Source organism: Oreochromis niloticus, linkage group LG6 (genome assembly GCF_001858045.2).
Source record: "Oreochromis niloticus isolate F11D_XX linkage group LG6, O_niloticus_UMD_NMBU, whole genome shotgun sequence".
In the NCBI taxonomy this organism is placed as follows: Eukaryota; Metazoa; Chordata; class Actinopteri; order Cichliformes; family Cichlidae; genus Oreochromis; species Oreochromis niloticus.
In genome coordinates this window covers 1,838,307-1,866,211 of record NC_031971.2, presented here as the reverse complement: position 1 = coordinate 1,866,211, position 27,905 = coordinate 1,838,307, and the positions used below count along the sequence as shown (strand labels likewise).

The 27,905-nt window shown below is 38.8% G+C and overlaps 1 protein-coding gene across 6 annotated transcripts in view; it reads right to left on the bottom strand.

Moving 5' to 3' along the window:
* The window catches only part of ttbk1a (tau tubulin kinase 1a), a 77,221-nt gene that overhangs the window by 10,913 nt on the left and 38,403 nt on the right, over positions 1–27,905 (bottom strand). For 5 of the 6 annotated variants that reach the window (XM_019360449.2, XM_025908018.1, XM_025908019.1 and 2 more), the window contains 3 exons: positions 27,699–27,871; positions 26,602–26,942; positions 25,059–25,240 (listed from right to left, as the gene is read on the bottom strand). In XM_019360449.2, coding sequence (XP_019215994.2) covers positions 25,059–25,240; positions 26,602–26,942; positions 27,699–27,871 — 696 coding nt within the window. Of the gene's footprint in view, positions 1–8,153; positions 16,355–25,058; positions 25,241–26,601; positions 26,943–27,698; positions 27,872–27,905 lie in introns of those variants that run through there. The other variant, XM_025908021.1, reaches the window with a different exon arrangement.

Genomic DNA, 27,905 nt, shown 5'->3' with positions numbered 1-27,905 from the left:
TTACACATCCAGTCATCCACCCATTCACACACACATTCACACACTGGTGATGGCAAGCTACATTGTAGCCACAGCCACCCTGGGGCGCACTGACAGAGGCGAGGCTGCCGGACACTGGCGAGGCTGCCAGACACTGGCGCCACCGGGCCCTCTGACCACCACCAAAAGCGACTACAGTCCACAGTTCTTAGGCTCAGAGGGAGACAGTTCCACAGTCCACTGATTAGATGATCTCGGTGACCTGCCAGGGACATAGGGCTGCAGAAGATCAGGAATGAAAGCTGGTGCCAGTCCGTGCAAAGGTCTAAAAGTCAAAACCAGGATCTTAAAATGGACTCTGAATTCAATAGGAAGCCAGTGTGTGGTGGTATGTTGAGCTGGCAGCAGGAGAGCTGCAGCTCTGTGTGTTTGGAATAAAGTATGCTGCAAACCATGTTCAAGTCATCGGGTCTGCCGTGGTCATTCATAGTGGTGCCGAAACCCAGGAAGGGAGGCACGGCAGACCCAGGACTGGGCCAGCAGAGAGAGGAGCTGACCGAAATGGTGGCCGAGATGGTGGCCACCATTGGGGGGTTGAGCTCTGCACGTAGAGGATCGCAAGTCTGGCGGCTCAGATCCAGTCCTGGCCGACATCACCACCACCCCCACTGGCATCCCTCGAATGCATGGCAGTGGCCGACATCCGGACCGTTCCGGCACCCGTGCCAGCCCCAGATTGTGACGAGCCAGGATGCAGCCTGCCACCACACCCATCCCCACTCCTTGGATGGGAGCTTATTGTACCCAGCCGGGGCCTACGCCTGTTCCTGCTCCCCGGAGGAGGGCCACGCAGCAACCACTGGGTCCACCAACAGCTCACCCACCTGCTCAGCCCAAGCCAGAGGTCAGCGCGCGGTGAGCGTGGGAGGAACCTGCCAAGCCGTCACTGGAGGAGGATGCGGAGCGCAAGGGTGGCTACCCAAATAAATGGTACAAGATCTTTAAAGGACCGCTAGCTCCACTATTACTGGATTCATTCAGTTGGACATTTAAAAAAGCCAAAACTCCACCCTCATTGAAAGAGGCTGCAATATTGATCCTACCAAAAGCAGCCAAGAATAAGGAGTACTGAGAATCCTATCGGCCGATCTCTATTTTAAACGTCAACTATAAACTATTTATGTCAGTAGTTACCAGAAGATTGGAACTCTTCCACCGTGACCTGATAGATGAAGACCAAACGGGATTTATTAAGGGTCGACAGCATAAGACGCACATTGCACATAATAAATTAAGTTTACAAACATAACATTCCTACAGCCTTAGTGAGTCTAGATGCTGATAAGGCTTTTGATAGAGTCAGTATAAAACAACATAAACAGACAAGCAATTCTAAAACGGTGAGTTGCCTGCCTCCTCACCTGGCAGGCTGGGTCCGTGCCTGCTTGTGGAGGAGGCGCGCGAGGATCCGTGTCTACCGGTGGTGAAGCAGGCACATGAGGCACCTCGCCACCCGGAAGCGGAGAAGGTGGCAAGCGAGGTGCCGCTCCAGCCGGGAGCAGTGGAGGAGCTGCACGAGGAGACGGAAGATACCGTGCCAGGGAAGCCTGGACACCTGAACTCACACATCCCTGTTGCTGGACCAGGGGCTGGGGACGGCGACAGTCCGGGCCGATTCTCTCTCCCGCTCGCGGGGGGAGGGGGAGTAGGTTTGGCTGGATGGCTCCCTGGCTTCAGTCGGGCGATGGGGGTATGTGGCGGGCCGTGGCATGCAGTGCCGTGCAGGGAAGGCAGACGCACCTGCACGGCATCCGCAATCATGCCCCGCCAACTTAAGTATTGCACCGGGTCCTGTGATAGTATGTTGAGCTGGCAGCGGGAGAGCTGCAGCTCGGTCTTTTGTAACAGCAACCGTGTTTGGAATAAAGTATGCTGCAAAGCATGTTCAAGTCATTGGGTCTGCCGTGGTCATTCACACAGTGTAACTGAAATAGCAACGATGGTAAATGGACTGGTTCTTATATAGCTCTCTTCTACTCTTCTGAGCACTCAAAGCGCTTTACACAACTTGTGCATTCACCCATCCACACCCATTTCCACAAGCACATTTTCTAAGTGCTTTCTAACTAACATTCACACATACATTCATACTCCGATGGATGCATCGGAGAGCAATTTGGCATTAGTATCTTGCCCAAGGATATTTGGCATGTAGAGTAGGGGAAACAAGGGAATCGAACCACCAACCTTCCAATCAGTAGATGACCTGCTCTACCGCCTGAGGTACAGCCACCCCATAACGATGTCGCATGTGAATATTTAGAGGACTTAGTCAGAAGCCTAACTGCAGCGTTTTGCACAACATGCAGATGTTCCACATGTAAAGACACATAAACAGTGAGTTACAGTAGTGTATACAGTAGATCAATACAATAGATGTATACAAGCATTGTGTCATAAGCCAGTGGCTAGAATTAAAATAAATGGAAACTTGACAGACAGCTTTGAGCTCTCCAGAGCAGGGGTCTCAATCTAAAATGGCACTGCCATCTCATTGGAGGGCCACTTTAGTGTTTAGTTAACACAGCCAATCCCAAACATGTTTGTACTCTCTGCTCATGTTGCCTTCATATTAAATAATTTTTTGCTTTTAAAATAACTTATTTTAACATTGCACTCAACAACGAACAAATCCTCCCTAAAAATAACAGTAACTCCAACGGCCAAATTGTGTTATATTTCTTCACGTCAATATACAGCCCACAAGTAGGGGTTGGTGTTCGAGTCCCTGCTCCAGAGGAACACATCAGGGGTGCTGTTTAAGCCCCTCCCTTTTCACATTATTTATTGAGCCTCTGGCCCAATATATAAGAAAAAGTGATGAGTTGAAAGGAGTTAGGAAGAACAAAGTGTAGGTCTCTTCGCAGATGATATAATAATATACCTCCAAAACCCAGATCATATATTCTTAAAGCTCTGGACTATTCTAGAAGAGTTTGGAAGAAAATCTGGATATAAATTTAATATTTCTAAGACTCAAATATTGCATAAACTACAAAGCCATTGAATTTATCAGACATAAATACAAACTTAAATGAAATGGGATTCAGAAAATTTAAAATATTGGGAGTCTAACTAAACACATTATACGAGACCAATTACAGTAGGATTAATAATGCAATACAAAAGGATTTAACAAAATGGGCACCCTTAGTTATGGATCTCAATTCGAGAATAGAGGTCATACCCAGACTGTTGTATTTATTCCTTTCACTACCAATGCATATCCCTGATGCTGAATTTGCCAAATGGGTAGATTTATTTGGAAGGGGTCAAAACCAAGGGTTAAACTGAAAACTCTCCAACTAGATAAGGGAAGAGGAGGACTGACTATTCCAAGTTTTAGAGCATCTCAGCTGATAATACTCTCTATCTACTGGTGTTCACCAGAATACTGTCGTTGTAAGATTGTCAAGAAAAATCTTGCAACGACAGTATGCAAGATTGTCAAGAACCATAGATAATGTATTGGAATGTGTTACTATTGAAATCCATGTTGAAAAAGCTAACAATATAATTATAAGTTGCATCTATAGGACACCAGGATCACGCCTTGACACATTCAATGAGAAACTTGCTGCTATGTTTAGCAACCTAAATGATAAAAAACTGCAAATAATTTGTGGTGATTTCAATATAGATCTGCTAAACCCAAATGGACATCAGAAAACAACAGATTTCATCAATACAATGTATAGTAACTGCCTTTTCCCTGTAATTATAAAACCAAGTAGAATAACAATTGATACAGCTACATTGATAGATAATATATTCACAAATAAAATTCACTATGAAATAGTAGGTGGACTTCTTATAACTGATATAAGCGATCATCTTCCTGTTTTTGCAATTTTTCAAAATTATTTTGGGATCAAAACTAAACAAAAGAATCAGACATTTGACGTGATACGACATAGAACAACAAGAGCCATTGCTGCCCTCCAGGTGGACTTAAAGGAACACAATTGGAATGAGGTTTTTGCAAATGAAGATTTAAATAGTGCATATGATGCATTCTTATCAACTGTAATCTCACTATATGAAAAACATTGTCCTTTAATGAAAATCACTAGAAAGCATCACAGATCAAATAAGCCATGGATCACAAAGGGGATAGAAGATGCATGTAGAAAGAAAAATAATCTATAAAGGAGATTTATAAAACTGAGGACAAAAAATGCTTAAATTAAGTACAAGTCATATAAAAATAGATTAGGAAATATTATAAGAACAAGTAAGAAAGACACATTATTGGAGCAAAGTAGAAGTAACACACACGAAACATGGAGGTTATTAAATAGTATAATCAAAAAGGCCTCAAAAAATAAGAATTATCCAGACTATTTTAAAAAAGATAAAGATATTGTACTTGATAAAACTAAAGACATTGCAAATGAATTTAATTATTTCTTTGTACCTGTTGGCTATAATTTAGCAAAAGAAATTCCAGAGTCAAGAAATAATAACAACCTAAATCAACATATTACTCAGAATGTGTCCTCCATGTTTATTGGTGCTGTAACTCATAGAGAAATAATTAACATTGTGAAAACATTTAAAAATAAAAAGTCCACTGACTGTTTTGGTATTGACATGATATTAGTTAAAAGTATTATAGAATATATAGTGCAACCTTTCGCATACATTTGTAATGTGTCCTTTCGAACTGGTATGTTTCCCTCAAAAATGAAAATAGCAAAAGTTATTCCAATCCATAAAAACGGAGAGAGATGTCAATTTACCAATTACAGGCCAATATCACTACTCCCACAGTTCTCAAAAATTTTAGAAACGTTATTTGTTAATAGACTTGATAAATATATTGAGAAGCATAATCTCCTAAGTGATAACCAATATGGCTTTAGAGTGAAAAGGTCCACTTCGATGGCAGTGATGGAACTTGTAGAAGGGATATCTACTAATAAGGAATATACTGTTGGTGTTTTTATAGACTTAAAAAAGGTGTTTGATACAATAGATCATTCTATATTAATGAATAACCTAGAGAACTATGGTATAAGAGGGATAGCATACAAGTGGATGAAAAGTTACCTGGATGACAGATATCAATATGTCAAAATCAATAATGTAAAATCTAACCAGTTGAAGGTAACTTGTGGTCTTCCTCAGGGCTCTGTGCTGGGCCCTAAATTATTCATATTATATATAAATGACACATGTAGTGTTTCCAGACTGTTAAAATGTGTATTGTTTGCTGATGATACCACTCTGTATTGCTCAGGTAAAAACCTAGAACAGCTTCTGACTACAGTGGAAAAGGAGTCAGAAGAACTCCGAAGCTATTTAAAAACCGGTTTGATATAAATAAGTTATCATTAAATATAAACAAAACAAAATGTATTATTTTTGGTACTAGACAAATGAAAGATGTATCTAAAATCAGGGTTAATGGAACTGAAATCGAAAGAGTATACGAAAATAAATTTCTTGGAGTTATAATTGATGATAAGCTGAGCTGGAAGTCTCATATAAACCATGTGAAAACAAAAATGTCAAAAACCATTGCTATTCTCTACAAAACAAAGCATATCCTGAACAAGAAATCATTATACACACTTTATTGTTCTCTGTTGCTTCCATATATGACTTATTGTCTAGAGATATGGGGTAATGCATATAAAACAAATACTCTTCCTATTTTCAAGTTACAAAAAAGAGCTATAAGAATTATAAATCAATCGAACTATATAGAACCAACTAACATTTTGTTTATTAATCTGAATACCCTGAAATTTCATGATTTAGTTTGGGACAGATAATGTATGAAGCACAAAATAACTTGCTTTGCCGTAGTACTCAGAAGCTGTTTGAAGTCAGAGAGAGTTAATATGACTTAAGGGGAACAGATTTCTTAAAAAAAAAACAAGATAAGGACAAACGTAAAGCAGAGATGTGTTTCTGTTAGAGGACTTAACTTGTGGAATAGTTATGACAGTGATTTAAAAAGCTGTAGTTCATTTTCCTTGTTTAAAAACATGTTTAAAAATAGAGTATTAGAAAAATATATAAATCAAGAATGAAAACAGCAAAATAATAATACTGAAACTCTTGGTTGTTTTGCTTTGGTTATGTTAATGAAATTTAATTTAATGTAGTTACTTATCTAAGGTGGAAAGTTTTTTTTGTGTGTGTGTTTGTTTGTTTGTTTGCTTTGTTTTGTTTTACTCTTTGCTTCGAGCCCTATGTACATGAGCTGCGTGCTAAAAGATCTTTTGTTAAAAGGGTTGGCGTAATAAGCATATGCTTCAGCCAATACCTTTGATTAGCCTTGTCTTGTGCTTTCTTGCTTTGTGGTAGATCTTTGTTCTGTATTCACTGAGGTATTTTAAATGCTAATCAATAAATCAATAAATCATTTAAATCATTTAAAATACTATTCTAATATTGAGCTTAAGGACTTGAGTTACCCTCAGACAAAATGTACACAGGGACCAAAATCCCATTGTTGCAATGACATTAAAGGTCTGGTGGGATCTGGTTATCAAATACAAAATCGAAGGAGATTGTAAAATGCTGATCTAGCCCTCACATTCTCCAGAATTCAGAACTGGTCAACAGGATAATCCATTACGAAATGGAGCGATGGCGGAATCACAGCAGTATGTAGGTTAACAGAAAAGTGTTTAAGTCCATCAAAAAGAGGAGTTTCAGCTGGATAATTCTGACTTATTTAGGTATCTTTATTTGAGACACTTTTATAATACTAAGAGCAGAAACTCTGTCTCTCACGAGGGCATTGAGTTAATAGAAATGGTCACTGTGGCATATCATAGGTTGTGTCAAAAATGTACAAATGCTTCCAAATGTAAATGTGGATAACACAAAAATGGGAATCAGAACTGAAGATTGAAGAACTTTCATGGGATGATCTGTCTGCTACAACACACTTCTACTTGCTCTGGACAATGGAGAGAATTTGGCTGGAAAAAATTGACAAGATTTTTTTTTTAATCACACCTCACATCGAAAGTAAACAGTTGGGAATCCTACAGCAATGCTGGAGACTGCAGTCATATCAGTGCCAATCACTAACATTTTTTGGAAATGTGAAAAGGTTCAACCTTTCTGGGAAATTATAGTCAAACCACTTGAGGATATCTTAAGTTATAAAATACCTAATGATCCACAGATTTTGTACCTAGGCGTACCACCCACAGAAGTAATTCATGGTGAGGACATTTACCTGTTTAAACTGATGCCTGTACAAAAGTTATTACTAGAAACTGGCTTCAAAGTGATCCTTTGAGATTGAAGCAATGGTGAGACGTCATGGAGCAAATTTCCACAATGAAAAAAATAACTTATTACTTAAGTAGTGCTGTCAGCGTTAATCTCATTTAAAGGACATTAAAATGACATTAACGGCATAACACAGCAAATGTCCGTTAGCGAGTTAATGCGGATCGCCCAGTGCGAGGGCTGTGAACGCGTTATATCGCGGTTAGCTCGTTAACGCCGTGCAGCCACATGTTAACTCGCTAACAGAGATTTGCCATGTTAATGTGGTAATGCCGTTAACGTCATTTTAACAAGATTAACACTGACAGCACTATACTTAAGACTCGAAGCACATAAATTCGAACAATGACTTACTTTTATAAGGCTGACATTCTTTAATGTTTAGGTAGCACCACGAGTTTTTGTTCTTGCCATTTGTTCTCACTCACGCCTCTATTTTTTTTCTTTTATTTCCTTCATTTATTGTGAATGTCTAAGGAAAATTGACAAATAAAGTTAAAAAAAAGAACTACTTTACAACTTTTGTAAACTGGCAACAGGTCATTAAGACGACTGGGTATGAAAAAGCAAAGTTTCTAAGAAGTAAAGATGGACAGATCAATCAGTTTCATAACATATGCTGCCAGATGATGATGTCTTTTTCAGGGAAGGCTTTACATATTACAGCAGCACAATGTTCAGCTGAACAGTGCATCTATTACAACAGCTTTGTAGTAGAAGAGGCCAGCTGTTTAACTGACCTGCATACAGTCCACGCCTACAAACATCGGGATCATTACAAAACAAAAAAATACAAGGGGAAGCTAAAAGCTTGTAATGTGCTCTCTCTAAGAAGCAAAGACAGCAAAAACTGGTAGATTTTTCCCAAAACCCATTTTAATGTCATTTTGGTTGAACACAAGCTTTTCAAGATTGTCTAGATTACATAAATTGATATAAAAGGCACAAAAAATGCATTGCAGAGTTCATCCTTAGATAGCACACAGTTTGATATTCAGGTGATTTTTCAAGTGTTTCCCTCGTTCAATCTTTAACATACAGCCTGGACATACATACTAAACCCCGGTTATTATCATGCTTATTAGAGGTTAAATGAAAATTGATTTCTTTTAATTGCTTTCTACATTTCTATATATATCTGTACAGGGTTATTTTTTGGATTTACAAAAGTTTAAAATACATGCTTTACCTGTAAATTATACAAGCAATGCTGTACAATAATATAGTGATAGAAAAAAATGCTTACATATATTGTACATGTGAAAGACACTCATGGATCATTACACTGAACAAATATTGTGAGCTCTTCAGTTATCTTTTCCTTATCTACAATCTGCTGAGACTACAAATCTGTTGAAGGAACATCCAGGTACAATTGAATATTCTTTTCTTGCTCTGTTGTCGCTATAGTCAAATTAAAGATGGTGCCTTGAAGCGTAGCTCAGAGCAAAAACTAGAAGCAAAGGGTGACGTGTAAGCCTAGCTCCATCAAAAGAGGAACCGTTTCTGTCTCCTACAACAACAAAAATGCCTTAATTCAAATGCTGACTTAAATTAACTGATTAATTTATTTATTTTAGTAGCAGTAGTTTATAGTATTCTATTGCAGACTTTTTCCCTTTGATCGCTAGGGGGAAAAAAGCATATTCCACCAACCAGTTGGTGGATATTTGGTGGCTATTACCAGTTGAAATTGGTCACAAAGAGCACCAATTTCTGCACCAGGAAACTCAGATTGCTGCAGTTACCCATAGTTTACATGGAATGTGCAGATTGGTCTGCAAACTCTTGCTAGCTAGCTACCAAGCAGTCAAACAGTTGCAGTGAAATTGAAAAAGTGCAAAGCAAATGAAAAACTTAAACCGTTCACCTTCAAAGGAAAAGTTGGGGTTTATTTCCAGAACGAATGTTTTAAAAGTCCCAACTTTTAATTCGAAGCTAAACAGTTACTGTTTCGTGTTTGGTTGGAATTTCACAGTTTCACTATCACTAAGCAAGTAGTTAGCAAAATCCTTCCTTCCTTGCCAACTACGGCCAACTGCAACAGTCTGCTAGTGTCCAAGGCAATTGCACGATTGATTATCTTCAACCGGCAACAGCAAGCAATCTCCTGCAGCTACATGCCAGCCTCACTTAGAATATAGATTTTTTTTAAACTATTAAGGCAGCTAGGAGACACATGCAGGAACTGAGCTTGCAGTACCCCCGTGCTTCTAGCTTTTGTACCAAGCTATACTAATTGTGTCGACAAATTTATGAAAGTGGTATAATGCTAAAATATACCAATTGGACACCAGTGTATACCTCTCTCTCTATATATTCACATTTTCTGTTAGTCTTTAAAGAATATCAGGAAGACATTAAATATGCAAACGTATGTATGTATATCTGGAAGGACATATCTCTTTATTTATTTTAGAATTTTTGTGAATCATGCCATATTTTCTATGGTAGACCTTAACAGTTTTAATATGTTTTACTCAATCAACTAATGGCTTTACAACTGCTGTAATTTTATGTAATGTTATTCTTCCAGTTAATTATAACTTTAAAAATGTGGAGTTTTCAAAATAAAAACCTATAAACCTCATAATATACATATATGGTTAATCGCAGGTTGTTCCTCCACTAACTGGAGAACACCTAAAATATATTTTCACATAATCACTCAAAAACACTCAAATCAAAAAGACTTGAGATAATTCTTTGCATTCTGTAGCTGTCAAGATTTTAAGAAAATCTCCTGTCACTTCTTTCTTCATCATAATAAAGTCAGTTAAGAGCGCGACAGGTCTGATCCGTGAGTATGTCGTGTAGATGTGAATTATTTACAGAACAATCCCAGACTTCTTTTAGTCAGAGGTGTATACATAATTACTGCACAGTGCTGTTCTTTACAGTTGGCAATGCATGTTGTTCAGATAGCAGATCTCATGCACAGAATGAACACAGTTGGCAAACAGTTTTGGTACAAGATGACACCTGTTGCAGATCCCTCTTTTAGACTTGAGGTGTTTTTAGTAGAATAAGCACACTGACATATTTCTACTCCCTGTTTGTAACCAAATGTAGCATTACCTTTTGGTGATACAGGATTGTACTAGTTACAATCCTGTGTGGTAGTTAAATCATTTTGCTTGCATGCAAAATAAAGTTCAAAGTTAGCAGCTAGTCCCCTTCATACATTCTCAAAGTGTTTATGTTGTAATGCTGTGGTAATATAAAATATACAGGGTGTCCTGAACTCAGTGTGAAGCAGCATGAAAACAAACTCATTCGTCCCATCAGGCTGGATCTGAATAACTGTTGGCACAGAGATAATGCCTCAAATAGAAGCTAAATAAAAGCGCAAGTGGTGCGTATTTAGTTAATGTAGCCCTTTGTAGCCCTGACATTACCCCAGCATGTCTTTCATTGCACAACATGGCCATCTTATCTAATGTTATGTATATTTAAGACTAAAGAGAAAATTGTTCTTTAACAGCAGCATACAACAGACTATATTATATGAGCCATGACGTGAATAAAGTGGAGGGTTTCAGAAGGAAAGACATGTATACTGTATGTCTTTCCTCCTGAAACCCTCCATGTTTTTTCACATCTTGGCTCATGTGGTTGGTCAGTTAGCCTCTTAGGGTACCCCAAATAGGGCTTAAAATACTTAGGACCCTAAACCATTTTACTTTGGAACTCAAAAACCTTTTTGGATGAGAGGTGAAATATCTTCACGAAACTTTAAGACTTCCACTTGCTTTCTTTCCAAGCTCTTTAGACTACCATGACCCGGATGACTGAAAACCTACACAGACACATTGAGAAGACCAATATTTCTGAGCTTCCGATAAAAGCCAGGAGATATCTGGATAACTGATATTTGTGTTGGTTAAAAAGCAAATTAAAAGTTACATTATTGTCAGGTAAAAGCTGATGATCGTAACCATCACAGACTTATTGCTTGCAGACCTGGCTGAAACTGAATGCTACTCAAACTATAAACAGAAATAAAATATAAATATTTTGAAATATTCTGTTTCCAAGATCTTTTCCATTGCTCACAAATTCTTTTGTTTATAGAGATAAGAGTTTTTCCAACAAGTTCTCCAAAATGAAAAACCATTTACTTTGTCTGTATTCTCTCTTTTTTTTTTTTATCTCTGGTTATCTTTCCAGTGTTGAACCATTTCAATTTCCCAACAAAAAGCACCTCTTCGTCAATCATACCTGGCACTGACACCCTGGCCACTGACCTTATAATGTAACTGTTAATGTTATGTTTCATCATGTTTGTTTAGAAGATAAAGTGGACCTTTGCATTTTTAAAAATAAAAATCCCTTATTCTGCTCTACTGGATCTATTATGTGATATTAGGTGCAAAAAATCAAAAAAAGCGCAGCTGGCTTGCAGGCAGTCTTTTATGCTTCAAGCTTGGGTCCTCTACCAGAGGCCTGGGAGCTTGAGGATCCTGCACAGTATCTTTGCTGTTCCTAGGACTGCATTTTTCAAGACAGAGATCTCTGATTCCGTTCCTGGGATCTGAACCACTCACCCAGTTTAGGGGTAAATGCCCTAAGCGCTCCAGATACCACAGGATCACATTTTCTCTTGCTCCTCTCTTAGCCATTGGTATTTCTCACTTTGACTTGGTAAAGTTACATTTATCACTATGACCTTCTTCCTCTGCTTGTCCACTACTATGTCCGGTTGGTTAGCCATAAGCAGTTTGGCCGTCTGTATCTGGAAGTCCCACAGGATCTTAGATTGGTCATTATACCCCTAGTTACGATATTTCATGTATGCCCTGCCTGCTAGCATTTTCCCCCCTGCTGTAATGTGCCTGATTGTCTCAGGGGTCTTGCCTGGTGTTGTAGACCCCAGCCTCTATCGATCTTAGAGCTTGTTCCTGCACTGCCATGATTAGTGCCTCTTTTCAGTCCAGCTTTGTCCAGCCATTGGATTTCTCACTTGTGACCATCTTCCTGATGTACTCCTTGGTCTCCTTTCTTCTGCTTATTGTACAGTCTTGGCGTGCTGGACTTCTGGTGAAACCCTCAATGTATGGTTATGGCTTATTATCCCAGCAGGGTATTTTACAACTGGCAGGGTGGTGGTATTGATTGCTTGGATCTTGTTCTTGTCATTCAGCTTCTCTTAATCTCTGCAGGTATTTGGTGCCTGCAGCTTTCCCGGGGCCTCTTCGTGGTTCCTATTTGCAGGTGGGCTTGCAAGGTACTTGCACCTATCCTCAATGCCTGCAATGCTGCCTGTCGTGTGAAAGTTAGACAGAAAGCACTTAGAAATAGCAAAGAAAAAAGTGCTTGTGTGAATGGGTGAATGAGGCAAGTTGTGTAAAGCGCATTGAGTGCACAGATAGAGTAAAAAAGCGCTATATGAGAACCAGTCCACTCACCATTTACTTTCCCTGTCTTTGCTACCATTCGACTATGACATTCTGATGTTGGCGTGGATCAGCGAATCAAGGTCTCATTCACTCCTGGCATGTGGCCTGATGCCATCCATGTACAGGATTTGGCTGACATTGCTTGATTCTTTAGTAGGTATCCGAAGCCAGTCTTGTTAATGATCTGGCTGGTTTCACACCTATGCAGAATAACAGTGAGGACAGAGCACCTTCTTGGTAAATACCACACTTAATAGTGGCTTGTGTAATTGGATTGAAGTTGGCCTCTAGTGTTGTTTGCCACATCCCCATTGAATTCCTGATAACGGCTCTTAGGTTCCTGTTGACCTTGTACATTTCTCGGCTTCCAGGATCCATGTGTCAGGTATTGTCATAGGCGGTGCACAGGTTGGTCAGTCTGGTCTTAAGTGACAGCTCCTCTATCAAGCAGGAGCTGGTGTTCTGCACCTGTGGTGTTTCTTCTTTCTGGGCCTCACTCATAAACTGAGCCATGTGCCTGTCCATCTTAGCTGCTATGATACCTGACAAGAGTTTCCGTGAGGCAGGTTATTGGTCGGTAGTTGGACATACTTGGGGATCAGGGCTGTCCGGTTAGCCTTTCTGGGTGTGTCTCATCCATAAACAGCAACTTAATTTATGTTGCCAGGCGGTCATGAAGTGCAATTAGCTTCTTTAGCCAGTAAGTGTCAGGGCCTAGTGCTCTCCAGCTCTTCATGCCTGAGACTCTTTCTTGGATGTCTGCCACTGTGATAGTTACTGGAAATTGTTCAAGGTTGCTGTGGCCTGCTCTTAGAACCACTAACCACTAACGATTGTTATTATTTGTTGCATTCTTCTTCCATCTGATCTTCCAGTTTTGCTGTGTCTCCAGACTTGGTGGGGCTGTTCCCATATTGTTCCCCTGTCACTAAAAGTATACCTTGGATGGTTCAGTAGAGAACATCCAGATTATTCTCCTGGGTTCTGTCTCTCTGGTATACCCCTTCAGGCAATTCGCCAAGTAACCTTAGGTGTTGGTGTGATATCTATCTATGTGTCTATTTACATCAGTACTTCCAACAGAAACCCAACATACAATACATAAAATAAGTCTTTTTGAATATATTTTAAACTAACGATAAATATAACAAGATTGACTGCATCCTCTGGAAGACCTGGATTTAACTCAAACTCAAACAAGTTTACAAATTTAAATGTACAATTTAAAACATTTAACAATTTGAATGAATCTATTTGAATGAATTCAAAAGGATCCTGATGTTATGAAAAATAGATGTTAACATATTTCAGTAATGGGCTCACTGACTGGAACGGTTGTGAATGCCCCAAACTCATTCCACACAAGCACACAAATGCAAATAGCAATGCTGGATGCATTCCATGGGAATCTGGAACCTCAGTGAGTGTGCTCAAATTATGCTCAACAGAAAAAGGAAAATGATGAAAGAAAATCACAGATATGTTGTGCAAAACAACTAATGTGCACGATTCTTTTGATGGAACAATACATCCAAGCACATTCTGTTTAGCTCAGTTTCTGTACTTGAATGGATCCCGATCACCTTAAAATATGTATCAAAGAAGAGTCAAACAAGAGCTCCAGCAAACACTTCACAAACTGACATGTAATTTTAAATGTTCCAAATGTAAGTTCACTTCTTTTACAGTCCTCTAGTACTAATGAGAATTCATTAGAAAAAAGTGCAAAAGTTAATTTTAAAAATGTCATAAAACATGCTTCAACTTCGTTAGGTCCTATCTGGCAGCCTTCTTCAGCCCTATACATTTTCCAGTTAAGAGGTGGCCCTTAACAGCAAAGAAAACGGTTCAGAAAATGATTTCTTTCAAATAAACTTTTTAGCGTATTAAAACTATAAATAAGACTATAAACTATAAATAACAAATCCATTCAAGAAAAAACAACAAAATTTTTTTGGTCTTTTTTCATGATTTTTGCTTGTTTTGAAAAGGAATCTTTTTATATTCTTAGGTAGAATATTGTCTTTATTGTTAATTTGTTTACCATGTAGTGGTAGAGTTGTTCATTTGTAATATAAATTAATGTAAAAAAATTTGATTTTATACATTTGTAAATTTGTTATTGGTGTTAATTCATTTACGACATGCCAGTGTGTGTTGGTTTGTTTTACTAATTAGTTTCAATTTATTTAGTAACTATTATTTTTTGTGAAATATTTGTCTTTTAGGGACACTGTACTTCTTGGTGTCGGTAACAGTTTTTTCTTCAAAAAGGTGTAATTAGAGGTTAATGCTGAATTCCTTTTCACACCTTGAGAAAGACTTTTATCACATACCCCTTTCTCTTCACACACAGAGTTTAATGAAGCAGAAGCAGAGTGAGATGTTTATATCACTGGTTGAGTGATGGCGACACTGTGAAGTCTTGGTGCAAAACCTTGGTGGAATAACCTGCACTCGTTGATAATCACACTTTTGTTTTAGCAGAAAAGAATTGAAATAAATAAATGCACAGATACTGTAAAGCTTAACAGTCTGTTTGCAGCCCCACTCTGTTTCACGCTCCTCTTCTTCATAGAAGCAAGAAGGACGTGTTCAGTTTCACATTATTCACATGAGTCTGCCTGATCTGTGGCATGTGCAACATCAGGTTTGTAGAGGCTTGTTAGAGTTTATTGCATGGAAAATATTCCCCATCTTGAGCATTTTTCTTCTTTTCTTCTGTTCCTTTTCTTACAATTGATAGAGCTACATGACTGTGAATGTGTGTGTGATACTAAGTGTTTACCAGCTTAGCAGTGCTGTTGTCTGCCAGTAATATGGCTTGTTTTGTTTCATGACCATGTCTGGCTCTTAGTGTGCTGTTTTTATCATGTCTGATATATTTATGTGTACATTCATTAGAATATTTGTATATGCAGAGCTGGCCAGAAATATTTAATAAGCCAAATGCGAAGGCAAAGCTGTGTTTTATTTTGGTATTAATAGGTATACTCCTTGTTTCGACACAGGTCAAATGTCTTCCCAGCTCACCAGTGATGCCTCGTAATTTAAGGGCCTTTTAAAACATCCTACACATTTTATTTAGGGCCAATGAAATTTAAAGATTTATGGATAAATACTAATCAAATAATTAGTATTTTAATAGTTGGTGCTCTTAATCAGAGCAAATGCACCAGAGATGATCTTGACTGTGGAACACAAATGGTGGAACATGTAATGGAACAAAAGGAACCAAGAGGCCAAACTGCACCGGGCCCCAAATTGGTGTGACCAACCCTGCATACAGTATGTGTGTATTGTGTATGTGTATACTTAACACACGTGTTAATTTAATATGCGTTTGAGTCCATCTCTCAGCTGTTGTTCTTGTTCATGAGCTTAGCTAACACGTGCTGCAGCTGTGCCCTCGACATATTCAGAACAGAGTGTCTGCTCCGTGGGCTGCCAGGGGTCGGCAGAGTGCCAGCATGCCGCCGGCGGGTTGAAGTTGTAGTGTTGACGTGTGCTGGGCTGCTCTCAGCTGAGCGGCTCCTCTGGATAAAGCTCCCTCCTCCATGAGGATACTGCTCTGTCTCAAGGGTGGAGGAAGAAAAGACATAGGAGGCCAGCCTCCTCAGTTGGTTGGGCCGTGGTTGATGCCTGTCCTCCTCCAACTGCAAACAGATCAACCAGAAAGAGGGAGGTGAGGTTAAAAAAGTTTAAATAAATTGTTTATTTTAAAAAAACAAGCAAACAATAAAATTCAGATTTTCTTACAGCTACAACCCAACATTGGTTTGACTTCCTGCCCTTTTCTCCTACCCCTCCATGACGTTAGACAGGTTAGACAGGAGAAAGCTGATTGATGCTCACTTCTGTCAAAAGCCCTCAGCTTAAATGTTGTGAGAAAAGGTGCTTGGGGAGAGAAGCTGGTGGAGTGCTGGTGTAAACCTGGCACTCTAGCTAAAGTTACAGTTATCAGAAACTATTTAGAACTTATTAGAAACTTAACTGGACAGTTACACCAATTGACTAGCTTTTTGGATCAGACTAGCATCCTGGATCAGACTGGGAAAATGACGATGAAGACACTTTCCCCGACAAAGCACTTAAAAGGACACAAAGGCACCAGTGCTGCACATACTGTATCTCCCTAGTCTGGTCAGTTTGAGCTTTTGTTTTCTGAATGAAAAATTACCATTGGAGGTACAAAAAGAAACAGGGAACACAAAAAAAAGATGAGTCATCAAGCACACAAAACACAAACACACAATGGAGGGGAAAAGGGAGGAAATATGTTTGAACAGAAGAAAAAGGAAGAGGAAGAACAGAAATTCAGTGAGAGAACAGAGGTAAAGGACTATTCCTAAACTGTGCTTACCCCGAAACATCACTTTATTTCTTCTTGTGTTGTCCCAATGGCACCCTCGCTCTTTTCTTTGTCTCCTCAGATGAGTCAAACTTGACATACTGTGTACTTTTAAAGCGATAGGTTGGGGGCAAAGGCATCAGTAGTTATGTGGGAGCGGGAAAAAGAATTGACGCAGAATAGACAATGGCAGTCCTCGATGGTTGGCAGCAGACAAGCTTGCTCTGAGTCTAGAGATGACAATTGTCGCGAAAACAAAGGAAAGTCAAAGAAGAGCTCACTAAAAAAGCGCTAAAATTAATTTGTGCATACGAATTTTTCAATGACACGGGGTTAAACGGTATCCTGTTTCACTGCAGATAAAGTGAAATTTCAGTGGTGATGTTGCACGTCCAGCCTGTAAACAGCAGCCACCAAGTATGGAGGACCAAACCTGACCTATTTGTAAATAAATAATGGACAACTCAAATGGTCACAAATTTGTAATTCAACTAAAAAAATCAAACGTAGATTTAAATTAATATAAAATCACATCCATGAAGAAAATCCTGCTAAGGAAAATGAAAATGATGTGAAAATACAAAATGAGCTTAATGTGAAATTCAGTGATTCCACATTAGTTTTCCACATAACCGGCTCTTCATACGCAGAATTCAGTTCAGTTTCCTCTAAGGAGAACCAAGCAATTGTTGTGCTCACCTCCCCACCGCCCAACCCCATCCCCCCACCTCTTCCTCTAGTTCTATAGTGTCATTTCCATAGAAATTATTCTTCAGAAATTCCCAAGCACACACAAACAAACACACACACACAACTAAGAATCCTGTGCCATGAAAAGTTCTTGGTTTTCAGAGAATGAACCCATTAGATGATCCCATGACATTTCTTCTAGCCCCATTCTCAAGACAAATTTACTAAAATGTATTTAGTCTATTTATTTATTAAAATAACATTTCATTTCTTTTTGGTCCCTAGTTTGGTCCTCCATAACAAAGTGCTGTTTGTTTTATTATGTTTTTATTTGTTTACTTTGGTCAAAACTTAGCATATATAAACTTAGCATAAAAAATAAGGAAATTTTTGTTTGGTCAAGTATTGCTTTATTGTAACAATGCTTCCTGGCAATAAATATTATGCTGTTAGATAGCCTAACAATGCATTGGTTAAGCAGCCCATTGTTCCTTCAGTGGGCTGGTTTCAGTCATTATGCAAATGTACTGTTTATAAGGTTTGGGGAAACCTGCAGTCAGCTGAGACTGAAGAAGTCACTTGGATGAGTGACGAAACGTTTCTCCCACAAAACGCTACATCCAGATGAACAGAATCAACTTTTGGAGATTTACTTTCCTGGATGATTGAGAATGCATCAAGACGTTAAGCAGCAGAGTTTAGTATTTGGGTTGCACCCATAAAAAACTAGCCAAATCCCCTCTGCCAATGCCAAATAGCTTATTCTGTTATTGAGTCCTGTTTGGTGTTGTTTCATTGTATTGGATGATTAAGTTTGAAGAAACAAGACACACTGGCAGTTTAACAGTTTATTCATTTAACAAACAGGGGCCTCAAAACAAGAGTCAATAGCAGAATAAGCTCTTCGGAAGAGAAGATTTGGCAAGTTTTTCATGGGTGTAGCCAACATACTTAGCTCTGCTGAGCCCGAATTCCATTTTCCTCACACACTTGGCACCATTTAAGGGGAAATAAACAGGTAGAGGATTGATTACCAAGAAGCAGTATGATAAAGAAATACTACAACAAACTCACATTTCCTTACTTTTTGTGCCAAGTTTATAATCATAATGTGGTTGGGATCTTAGGTTTCCATACACTCATCATGTGCACGGATGTCATGGCAATTTTCTTCTTTTAACAACATGAAATTCTTAGTAAGAAAAATGAAGAAAATTTAGAAAATGTTTAAATTCAAATTTCATGCTGGGTTAAGCAAATATGAGAAGCTTGTACCACTAAAATAAAAATATCAGTATGTATAAGAATTTATTTGATGTATTTTGACATTAAAAGGGTATTTGAGAAGGTATTGTATAGGGTATCTAATTATAATTGAGAAAATATATTTCTCAAGAATATGCATACTAGCCCTGGAGTAGTCTTATAATCAAACCGATCTGAGGCTAAACAGTAAAATATGAGAGCCAGTCGTGTTTGGGTATCACCAGAAAATGTCACACAAAAAGAGATCAAAGAGATTCAATCGTGTGTCATAGTCAGGGGTTAAAGTGGGCTGTGTTTTCTGTTTTATATGTTTGTTTGTTTTTTGGAAAAACACTCAAACGACTACAGGTGTCCATAAGTTGTGGTTGCTGTACTTTAGCATCTAGCTAGCACTACAAAAGAACATAAAAGGGAGCAACATTTTTTAAGTGGCAGGTAATTTCAAATATGTCGCGTCTATTAGCTCAACAAAGATCAGCAAACACACAAACTGTTTGTGTGCAGTTTGATGCACAACGTGTTGCTACCTAAAGGTCCAGCTGCTGTTTTTCACAGGGAGAGAAAAGAAAGAGAGCTAACCTCACTCCAAGATAGAGAAAGACAAGACAGACAGGAAGAACGAAGTTAGATTTAAAGGTAAAGACTGCTCGGTGGTGTTTGATAAACTGGAAATTTGAAGCCTACATGTAAGTCGTGTTTTTAAATCAGACATTAGCTGTGTCCCTATTCCTAGGCCCCATCCTTCGGAGGCCGCATTTGAAGGCCAATTACATCACAGCCAGGCGACGAAGGCTGATCCTAATTCGAAGGCTGCTCCAAATGCTGCCGACAAATGCGTCCTTCATTTCCCCAGATTTGAAGGATGGGTCGGGTGTATCCTTTGTGTCCCAAACTGTCCCAAAATCCATAGCGCAGCCTAGCCAATTCCAGTTTCCAGCAATGGCGGCCACTACTAAGTTTTAATATTACTCTTTCTAGGTCACAAAATAAACTTTTAAGATATTTTCAGGTGAGAATGTAGCTGTGTAAACTTCAAATATCTGCTCGATTTATCAACACATCACATATTTGCAAAAGTGCTCTCACGTTTTCGGAGATGTCTGTTACCCACCAGCTCGATAACTGACTGGGAGGTCAAGGCTTACTAGAGCTCAGCTAACTATTTTGGACTCAATCTATGAGACATTACAGTGAGCTGAGTGCAAGATAAAAATGATCAGACTTTTGAAAAACTTCTCTAACATGACAAAATATATTTTGATTGTGCTTTACATTTGGAAAAGCTTTTTTTTGTTTCACAATTTTTTTCTTTTTTTCCCTACACCAAACACAAAAAAGCATATTCATATTCATCATACACAACTATCGCAACGGCATTCATCCACATTACAGCTTTCATTCACAAATCTATTGCATTTCACCATGAAGAAAGCACAAGAAAGATGTGTTTTCTTTTTATCACCCTATAACCAGACAAGAACACCATTATTGGTTGCTTCTGCAAAACACACTTTTCAAACTTTATGTCACAAAGCCAGAATTCAGAGATTAGGAAAAGAGCTTGATCATGAAAAATAAACAATCAATCGAAATAATGATAGGGTTACGCAACTAAACATAAAGATTAGGTTGTCATAACAGTAAATGCCACCCACACCACTACAACAACCTTCACACCTTTACTTCCTCCAGTGGGGAATTTTGTCACTGGATGTACAGCTTCAGGTGGAAATGTATTCAATGTGGACATTAATCTCTGGAAAATCGTCCGTTTTTGTTCTGGAGTAAATTTCCATCTGTCTACATTCCCCAATCACAATATCACCAGATATGTGTGTGTGTGTGTGTGTGTGTGTGTGTGTGTGTGTGTGTGTGTGTGTGAAAAGACATCAATCTGTCTCAAGGACTAGAAAAACACCAGTCTCACAGCTACACAGTTAAATCTGTATTTCATGAGTCACAGGCAGTTGTAAAAAAAAAACATCAATAATTTTCAGGGTCAAAATGAAGATGATTGTGGCAACAGTAATTAGATATCTGAAATAGAGTTAGTTAAACAAACTGTAGTTAAACAAACTGTAGTTTGTTTAACAGAAGTTACTTTACGGTAGTTTACCAATGAACAACAATGCAAAAATGCAAAGAATGACATACTCCAAATGGATGTCGGTCTCATAGATTGTGCACAAAATATGGACAAATCTACTGTGAGTTTACACAACTCTGCAATTTGAATTCTTGATGTTAGAATTTCAGCTGCTGTCACAAGTGGCCATATTTGGATAAGATGGTAAATTGCTCAGTTAGCAGCTAATGCTAACAAGCTTGATTGGCTTAGTACAGGTGCACCTCACAGGCAGATACTAATTAGTAAAAGACTAAATAAATACTAGAACTTCACTCAACAAAACTGAGGAAAAAAATACTCAAAGAAAGGTGGTGGTTTTGAGACTAAAATATGATTATTAAACAGAATTTAGCCTACAAAAAAATCTAAATACAGTGGAACCCCAGCTTACGAAGACCCCATTTAACAAAAAATTCAAGTTACGAAGGCACTTAACGGCAATATTTTTGCCCGTGGTACGACAAAATGCCCGTGTAACGAAATCCGTTTGCGAAATGCGTTTCGCTGTTCCACGTGAAAGACGTATTGTTGTTGCAGTGCACTATTTCGTGTGCTTTTCGTTTGCAATTAGCCTATCGTTCATTCATAATGGGGCCGGCATAAGGCATAAATATGAGCGAGTTTAAAAAAATGTTAAAAAAATATCATTGCACAGTGTACATACGTACATTAATTAACGTAAATGTAAGTTTTAGTTTTAATGCTTAGAATTAAATTCCATAATGGTATGTACATGTACACGTACATATGTATGCATGCATACATATGCTTTCTTCAGCCTCCAACAAGAACTTCGTCTTCAGCCAGCATCGCCTCACTCAAAAGGTGATGGAAAAAGGTGCTTCGACTTACGAAAATTTTGACTCACGAAAGACCCTCTGGAACGAATTAATTTCGTAAGTCGGGGTTCCACTGTACTTGAAATCTATGAAAAATCTTCCCCCTTGTCTATACATTCTGCATAGCAGATTCAATTCAATAAAACTTTATTGATCCTGAAGGTTGACCCCGAAGGAAATTGGGGAAATTGGATATCATTTTAAAAAGATTAGTAATTTGTAATAAATAATGTATTCAGAAAAAAAGTATACTTTGCTGGTTTTTTATATCTGTCTTGTTTCTGTATCATGCCTAAGCGAGAGAGTATTTGAAATCTTGGCATTCGGTGGGAAGAAATGAACTAACCCACTTGGTATAGACATCTCCTGTCTGTAAAGCGTTTTAAAATGTAGCCGTCTTAATTTGACTCACTCTGTAGCTAAATCCTATCAAAATTACTATTGTTTTGATTTTCCAGGTCTGGTGATTTTTTAAATTTTTTTTCTGTACTGGGCATTTCATTTTATTTTCAGCATTGCTTACAACTATTTAATTTTTTAAAAATTGGCTAATTAAAATTTGCTTAAAAAATAGCTATCTAGCCTAAAGACTAGCTGTGAGCAAGCTATCAGAGTTCAGCTTTACTTTAAGGTCAGCATTTAACCTGCCAGAGGATCTATTGGATGCTCGTAATTGAACAGAATAACTACTGTACATGTGACTGGTGCTCAAGACAGAGCTGCCTCGAATCTGAAAACAAACTCCTGCAGGTGTCTGTTCCCCTCTTATCACCGTGGTCTTTTTAGGACAAGTCCAGCATGACTCGAAATGTTTTGCTCATTATCTCCAAAAAGTAGGTGGACTGTCTGATTCTTTGCAATCTATAGACAGATTCTTGCACTATTGCTCTATTGCACTTGAAGTCTGTAGCAGTCCCATCATTACGATATGAAGGATATAGAGAAAAAGAAGGAAAGCAAATGTTCCTTGTCTTGATTACTTATTGTTTGATTAGGCATTTCTTAATTTAACCAGTCTGTTTGTGTGTTAACTTTAGATCATATTTTAGTAAGGCAAACACTGATTGAATTAACTAATTGTGATAAAAAAAATATTCTCATCAGTATAAGAATAAAGGTTTGGGATAAGTTTGAAGAAGGTGGATGGATTGATGGATGGATGGACAGATGGACATAGAAATGGATGGGACAGCTGGATGTTCCAAAAATGGTCTGCCTCAACATGCTCTTTCATGTCTACAAACAGAAAATGTTAGTGTCGAATTTCTAAATTCAAGTTTCAAGTTCTTCTTGCTTCATTTATCCAGCAGTTTGTGTTTCTCAGCACCACCACAGTCTGACTTAGTGGTCACTGAATGCCTAAGGCAGGGGTCGGCAACCCGCGGCTCCGGAGCCGCATGAGGCTCTTTAGTCCTTATTTTGTGGCTCCGGGTGGTTTGGGAAAATAAATTAGAAGTATTTAGCTTTAGAATTTGTGTTTAGTTCTTTTTTTTAACTTGTACTTCTAAATTGGAAGATTATTGTGATATTGAAATATAAAAATAAAATTATATTTTATTATTTTTTCATCGCTCAAAATAAGCGTCACACTCGCGGAAGCCGGTATACCCGCCGAAACGGCGTGCATTTATCGAGACTTTCAACCCCAGGTAGGCCAATTATGGATCTTCTGATCCACATTATGTCAGCAGCTGTTCTCCATCGTGAACTATGTTAAAAACAAACACCGCTCACGCCTCACAGATGACAGCTTACAGTCCTGCGTAAAGATGAAAGTGACTTCGTACCACGGCAGACCCGACGATGTTTCAATGAACATGCTTTTCAGCATCTCTTTTTTGACCACTTTTCACACACGGTTGCTGTACACATACAGCCGGCTGTAGCTTTTCAGCTCACAGCCAGACAACACAACAGCAGAGAGAGCACAGACTTTAAGGCGGCGAGGCGTGATTGCGGGTGCCGCTCAGGTGCGTCCAACTCTCATGCAGCGGCACTGCAGACCACGCCCCGCCACACACATTAACCAGGTAAAATACGGCTCCAAAATACGTATTTAGGCAGAATTTTGCAAATATCTATTTTTCCTTTTTTAGCAGCATAGAGCTTTTTTTCCAATTACTTTTTAAAAGTCAGGTCAAGGCTCCAAAAGCCCAAAGGAGATATAAGGGTGGCGGCTCACAACAGCTTTTGTTTGCTACATGGATCATTTTAGTTCAGCTGGGTGTCTTTCCTTTTGTTATATTTCTTTAAGAGTTCAAAATGTGTTAATTACGTAAATAAAATGTAATTTTCTCTGTAGCACTTCATGGATTCCATAAGCAACACACCTTAGTTGCTCTGTGGATTCTTTTAAAAAGCAGTTAAAAACTTTTCTGTTCAAACAAGTCTTTTGTTGATCTACGTATTTTATATTCTTTACATTAGTTACATTTGATCTTTTACATTGTGTATAATGTCTACTTATTGTATTGTTTATTTTGATATTTGTGTACAGCGCTTTGTGACTGCCACTCTGTGAAAGGCGCTTAATAAATAAACTTTACTTACTTTAGTTGTTCACACAAAGCATAAAGGTAAAAAAACAATATATACAGTGTTATCTTCATTTTAGATTTCAAAAAGTATTTGCGGCTCCCAGTGTTTTCTTTTGCGTGGAAACCGGGTCCAAATGGCTCTTTGGGTGTTAAAGGTTGCAGACCCCTGGTCTAAGGGCACCTTTACAGTAGAAGTAGAAGTGTTTCCATTCCAACACTTGTTTTTTTCCTGTACAACCAACTTATAAATTGGCACCATTTTAAAGACTTAAAGTAAATTGTAAATCATCATCACTGATAAAGAGGGAAGAATATAAATTAGCAAAACCTCTGATCATGCTGGATTTGTCTTTTAAGTTGTATGTTGACAGGCAGATAAATGAGCTGGAGAGTGCACTGTGCCTCGATATGTCAGTGTCTGAGCAGTCAGAATCACGTACTGACATCAAAGAATAAACCTCTTTTGCAGTTGTCAAGTCCGCTCATTTGTCCGCAGACATGTCATCAAAGAACTAAACTCTTGTGTTATTGGCTGGCTGGGTCTCTTACCGGCCTCTGAGGTCCAGTGGGCTCAGACTCTCTCCGGCGAGGACGTCCTGATGGCAGAGAATGACAGGGCGACTGTGCTGGGCTGCCACCACTTTTCCTTGATGCCTCCTCCTCTGTTAGTGTTAGCATCCCCCGACTGCTCTCCCGTGTGTGAGTCTTCGGACGAACTACTGGCTCCGCTCCTGCAAAGGAAACCAAAGACAATTCTGCAGTCAAAACCTCCTTGTGTTTACTTTAGTAAAATTTAGCTGCCACACTCACTTGCAGTTTGCAAGATGCCAACTTGTCTGCAAACACTCACTGAACCACTGAGCAGTAGTAAAAAGTGTGATGCATACCAAAAACAGAGAACATTCAGTTTCAAAGTAAAAGTTGTGCCTTAAGTTTAAAACTTTTGCTTTGAAGGCAAATGGTCTCAGTTTCTAGTTTGCATTTATATATTTATATATGCTTTAATATCTATCCATCCATCCATTCGCTTCCGCTTATCCTTTCCAGGGTTGCGGGGGGCGCTGGAGCCTATCCCAGCTGTCATAGGGCGAGAGGCGGGGTACACCCTGGACAGGTCGCCAGTCTGTTGCAGGGCCAACACACAGGGACAGACAACCATTCACGCTCACATTCACTCACACATTCACACCTAGTGACAATTTGGATTATCCAATTAACCTATCCCCTCAAACTGCATGTCTTTGGACGGTGGGAGGAAGCCGGAGTACCCGGAGGGAACCCACGCATGGGAACCCATGCTTTAATATATTTTAAAAAATTAATTAAAACATCTAGCTATTTAATTTAATTTGAGATTTATTGTGCAACCACTGAAAAACTGTCCAGTGTCTTAAAAAAAACGATAACATTAGCAAGCAATTGAGCAAGGTAAGGGTAGCCAGTTAGTCGTAACTTTGTTACAGCGAATGATTCTGTGAGTTATTTTCAGTGTTTAGCAACATGGAAATATTAGTAGGAACAAAGCCGGTTTAGATACAGAGTCTTAAATTCAGCAAAGATGCCTCCAGAAAGCAATTTCATTGTTAATACAATATTTCCCCAAAGGGAATGACTCCGACTTTCACGGTGGTATTATGGCACAGACAACAACCCAATTAGATTGCTTGATTTTACCTGTTTCATAATTTCCATCAACACACTTGTTTTATTTGTTGAATTCCCTCATTCTGCCTCTATTTGATAGATTTAGCACTTTATTTACTCTGGTTTTCATTTTTGTTTTCCTAATAATTCACTAGGTTATTTTTCTTTCTTAATGACTGTTGATAAAATGGAGACTTGTTTGCAATCCACTTAGAATTCACCACTTTTAAAGAGACCTATTTTATCAATAGAACAGGGCTCCTATCCTATCAGCTCCTAGGTAACAACCAAACTTATGGAAGATGGCACCAAAGCTAAGGTTTCAGATTAACACTAGCACTGAAACATTTCAAATAGTGCCCTGCCCTGATGAACCAACCTTTTTTTAATTATATTTTATCCAATTCATTTCAGTTTTATAACTAAAAATCTTTTTTTTATCTCCTACCTCCAGCCCTGAGTCGCCTCCTCTCCTCCTGTTCCTCCAAAGGGCGTAGCTCCTCAGGCTCCTCGTCAGTAGTTCCTGACGTGGTTGGAAGAAAGTCCCGCAGCTCTGCCTCTTTGTCAATGATCACCCACTCTTTGCTATCAAAGTCTTCCTCCTCTGCCAGCGGTACAGAACGAATAAAGGCGTTGCTGTGGGCCTCCTGGTCGACAGATGCCACGGACACTTCCTGACGGCCACTGACCTGACGATCTCCACGGCAGCCGGGGTCAACAGACAGCATCTGAGCCGGCTGGGAGGAGTAGACGTGACGAGATGGAGAACCGAGGATGTCCATCCTAGACCTGGTGGACACACAAACAAATGTGTACAAAACAGAAGGATATGGGAATATGACTCCTCTACAGCTTAACAACCTGGTAAAAATACTTTTTTAGCTTTTTGTTTCATTATTCAGTTCAATTTAAAGCTCAGGTTTAAACTTCTTAAGGGTAAAGCAAAGTCAATTTTAAATATAGCCCAGACTAGTTGATTTTTCAAAGGAAATCTTAAGTCTCAGTTCAGCACCGATCCATATCATATGTGTTGTTGTGGCATGCTGAATGTGAAGTCCATTACAAACCACGGTCAGTTCAGACACGTCCAAGTCAAGTCATGGTAACAGAAACTTTGAAGCCAAGTTAAAAAGCCACATTAAAAAGATTTGGTCTTTGGAGTGTATCCAAATGAATTCTCAACAATCAAAATCAAGCAAAATCTCAGAGCCAAATCCAAGTCATTCAAATTGAGACGGGCGAAACTCTCAGGTCTCTGAAGACTAAACAGTAAAGTTGAACCTGTTTTGTACATTTCTGGTTCATGTGGATTTAAAAAGTTGAGATCAAGTTCTTTTAGAGCAAAGGCCTCATAATTAATTAATTCTAATCTTTGGTGTGATTTTATTTGTCAATAGGCAGGTTGAGTTTGGCTTATGCTTATTTTTTTAAACTGGAAAATGTTTTCATATTTGTTGTTTGTTTTTGGTTATTATTTAAAAATAACATGAAATGCTGTCGCTTCACCTAAAACCACCTTTGTTGTTTTCTATACTTTACTGTCACCTCTGTCCATAGGCGTCAGCCCGGCCCTCAGCTGCAGAGAGACGATCAGATTCTGGGCTGTTGACCCGCCGATATCGTAAGGACCGACCCTGTCCTGTTGGGGACTCGGGTCCTACGCCTCGTACAGGAGACACTGGACAGGCCCCTCGAATTGCTTCCTCTTCCTGAGCCCCCTGAGGAATGATAAAAAGTGAGCAACCATTTAAA